Genomic DNA, 3707 nt, shown 5'->3' with positions numbered 1-3707 from the left:
GAGTGGCTGGGACTGCAGGCATGCGCCACCATGCCTGGCTAACTTTTTCTATATATTTTTAGTTGTCCAGCTAGCTAATTTCTTTCTATTTTTAGTAGAGACGGGGTCTCGCTTTTGCTCAGGCTGGTCTCAAACTCCTGACCTCCAGCGATCCTCCCGCCTCGGCCTCCCAGAGTGCTAGGATTACAGGCGTGAGCCACCGCGCCGGGCCATCCACACAGCCTTTTATTCCTGTTAATCAATGGCTATGTTAGTGAAAAGGAAGCACAATTATGGTAGAGGTTTGAATGTGTAGACACAGCTTCCTGTTTAGAGATCCCTATGTGGTGAGCCTGAGGGCAATATTATAAACTTGTGCAGGTCACTAGAGTTCTGTAAGTTGAGAGAATGTACTTTACCGTAAGGGCCCTTGGGCTAAGTACAACCTGAAATCATGCTTCTGTTCTTGTTTCTCTTTTAAATATTCTAGCCTAGAGGTTTCTCTTTTTATTTTTTGAAGAAAGGGATACTTTATATTTCATGATTGGGTCTAAATCAGGTGGCTTCAACTGACTAATTACTATTCAAAAATATCTAAAATATTCTTGTCTGTAATATGCTTATTTTATTTTTGTGGTCATTCAGTGAAAACCTTTAAGCAGGCGTAGGAAAATCTTCGTATCTAATACTTGGGCAGGGCTTATCAGCTGTCTGTGGCCTCTACACCACTGAGGGTTGGCTCCTATGTAGTCTGTTAGTGAGATTCTTTCCTTTCACCCCTCCCCTCCCTTTCTCTGAGAAAACTCACAGGGCTAAATCAGTTTTTGTGAAGATTGAATCTCTGTTTTTGATTTTGTAGGCATATGTACTCACTGTATTTGGCACATTAGGCACTTATTTGTTGACTTGAGTTTTTCTATAAAACTATTATAGTTTGCTGGGGCGGGGGTGCTAGTAAAGTGCTAGGTAGCTTTTGGGACACACAGGAGATTAACTGGAAACAGATTCTAAGCAAAGTCTAATGAATTAGATACTTAATATATTTAGTAAATTATATAATGTGTATGTTTTATATTCGTACTGTGGGTTAGATCCTATTTCTGATATATACATACCATGTTGTATTATGCATGCTATTCACCATAATTCAGAGAGCATGTACAATGAGTCTGTGCCTTTTTCCTACCGTCAACATTCTACCAGAATTCTGCCATAGTTTTTAAACTTTGAATGATTCTGAGAGAGTTTCTTAATACCACGATTTATTATATTTGTGTTTGTCTTAATAGTTAAATAAGCATTGTTAGCTTGTTTTTAAAATGACTTGAACTCCTGACATTAAAAATCATTAATTCTAAAGTTTCTGTGCTTGATTATTAATGCCAGAAGATTTCAAAGGAGATTTAATGATAACTTTCCTTGGAATTGTTTATTTATAGGTAATTGCCTTTAAGGAAACTTAACCAAATACTAACTAAGTTATGTATTTCCTTTTGGCAGCAGTTCTTGTGACTTCTCACCAGGTGATTTGGTTTGGGCCAAGATGGAGGGTTACCCCTGGTGGCCTTGCCTGGTTTATAACCACCCCTTTGATGGAACATTCATCCGAGAGAAAGGGAAATCAGTACGCGTTCATGTACAGTTTTTTGATGACAGCCCAACAAGGGGCTGGGTTAGCAAAAGGCTGTTAAAGCCATATACAGGTAAGAGTCACTGCAGAGAGAGCGAGAGAGGGTGTGTGTGTGTGTGTGTATGAGGGGGTGGAGAGAGAGAATCTCTTCTCTATACAGTGAAATTAAGTGTTTTTTACTCCAATAAATTGCAAGAGTGGTGATTGCGAAAGCTTCTAGCATGGGAAAGAGATCAGATAGAGCTGGTCTTCAGCCAGTTTGTTTTTGTGGAATGGAGTTCTTCTGTCCTTTCAGTGACTTACAGCAATATTAAACTCTTAAAGGAAAAAATAATCTCACGATTGGAGGTAATAACCAAAACACCAAATTCAGACATAAGAAGATTAAAACTGTCCCCATCGTGAAGGATCCAAAAGAAAGGTAGTGTGGTTAGGATACATAACCTATAGATGAGTGACATTCTCTCTCTTTTTTTTAAGAGACAGGGTCTCGCTGTGTTGCCCAGGCTGGCCTCAAACTCCTGGCTTCAAGCGATCCTCCCTTCTCAGCCTCCTGAGTAGTTGGGACTACAGGTGTGCACCACCACGCCCAGCTCTAGGACAGATGGAGATGCACACTACTTGGCCTCTAAAATACTCACCTATGAACATATCTGAGTTGAGTTTCACACCATATTTTTGGAACCATACTTTCTCTTCTCAGACCCAGCCATATGTATCACATATCACCAGTCCTGCATGTTTAGCCTCATTTGAGCTAGGTATACCCCATCAGTCTCTTGAAATATACACAGTGCATGCATAGTATGATTGTGAATATAGTACACTGTACACTAGGGCATGAACAAGTCCTTATCCTTTATCCTCAGATTCTCCAGGCTAGTATGTTGTGTTTTCTTAAATTAAAAAAATTTAAACAATTTTTTTGGTAGAGATGGGGTCTTGCTATGTTGCCCAGGCTGGTCTCGAACTCTTGGCCTCAAGCGATCCTCCTGCCTTGGTCTCCCAGAGATTACAGGCATGAGCCACTGTGCCCAGCCTGGGCTAGTACACTGTTGAACTCAAGTATAGTAGAATCAGAACAAGGGGCAGTTTCCCAAAAATCTGTGGGAATCATACCTTTTAGTATAGTGCTGATCCTACACAAGGGTGGGGGCGGGAAGAACTGAAGAAAGTTAAATGTAAATGGAAATCTGACATACAGGATGGAAAGAGAATTAGGAAATTTGGTTCTGTCTTCTCTACCAATTTGCTGTGTAATATTGGCCAACAAAGTAAATTATTTTCTGATACTGTTCATTCATACATAAAGTGATCTCATTGGACCAGATGATAAATGAGGTCTCTTTTAGGACTTATTTTGAGATTTTGAAAAGGCTTTGGCCAAATGACTTTAAATAAGAGATCAAGAACATGTTTACATTTATGTTGTCATTGTTAATAAAATTATCCCTGTGCACACTGCTTTTTGCCCTTTAAAACTCCCAATTGTTACAATACATGCATGTTAATAAATCAGCAGAGAGAGGTATAGGTGAAAAAAAGTAGGCCTTTTTGTTGATGTTGAGATTTTTGTCTTAGATTTGTAAAGTGGAGATTGGATCAGGCATTCTTGAGAATGATACCACTAGATATGTGTGTGTGGGCAGACGACAGCTGCAGTAGGCACTTTGGGAAAAGTTCGGTGCCCCCTCCAGTTTATTTTGTTTATTGCAATTTGTAGCTTTGGTGTAGCTCTTTAGAAAAATGGAATATTCTAGCTTTAAAAGTTACTAATTCCATGGAAATTTATGTTGTCCTGTTAGTTTTAGTGTACAGAAAAAAGGAAATACATGCTTTTAGATATGTTTAAATTAAGGTTTCTTTTCCAATTATGGTTATATTTAGGCAGAACAGACATTTCTGGTTATACCTCTTGGAAAAGAACAATTATATACCATTAGACTTGTGATCTTCTCTACCTAACCTTTTGCTTAGTGCATAGGAATGTCATTTAATATTATAATGAAATGAACTTACATTCAATATCATATTATAGTTGCATTTAACTGATAGTATAGTCTTTGCCTTCCTGACATAACTTTTTTTTTTTTTTTTT

General features: G+C 38.4%; 1 protein-coding gene across 1 annotated transcript in view; it reads left to right on the top strand.

The window, feature by feature from the left end:
- MSH6 (mutS homolog 6) overlaps nt 1-3707 on the top strand; it is a 26979-nt gene that overhangs the window by 8701 nt on the left and 14571 nt on the right. Inside the window, exon 2 of the mRNA XM_012638864.1 lies at nt 1480-1682. Within this exon, the coding sequence (XP_012494318.1) occupies nt 1480-1682 (203 nt within the window). The remainder of the gene's footprint in view (nt 1-1479; nt 1683-3707) is intronic.

This window comes from Propithecus coquereli, unplaced genomic scaffold (assembly GCF_000956105.1).
Source record: "Propithecus coquereli isolate 6110/MARCELLA unplaced genomic scaffold, Pcoq_1.0 Scaffold136, whole genome shotgun sequence".
Lineage (NCBI taxonomy): Eukaryota > Metazoa > Chordata > Mammalia > Primates > Indriidae > Propithecus > Propithecus coquereli.
The sequence above is the reverse complement of the archived record's forward strand: the minus strand, read 5'-3'. Positions and strand labels throughout refer to the sequence as shown.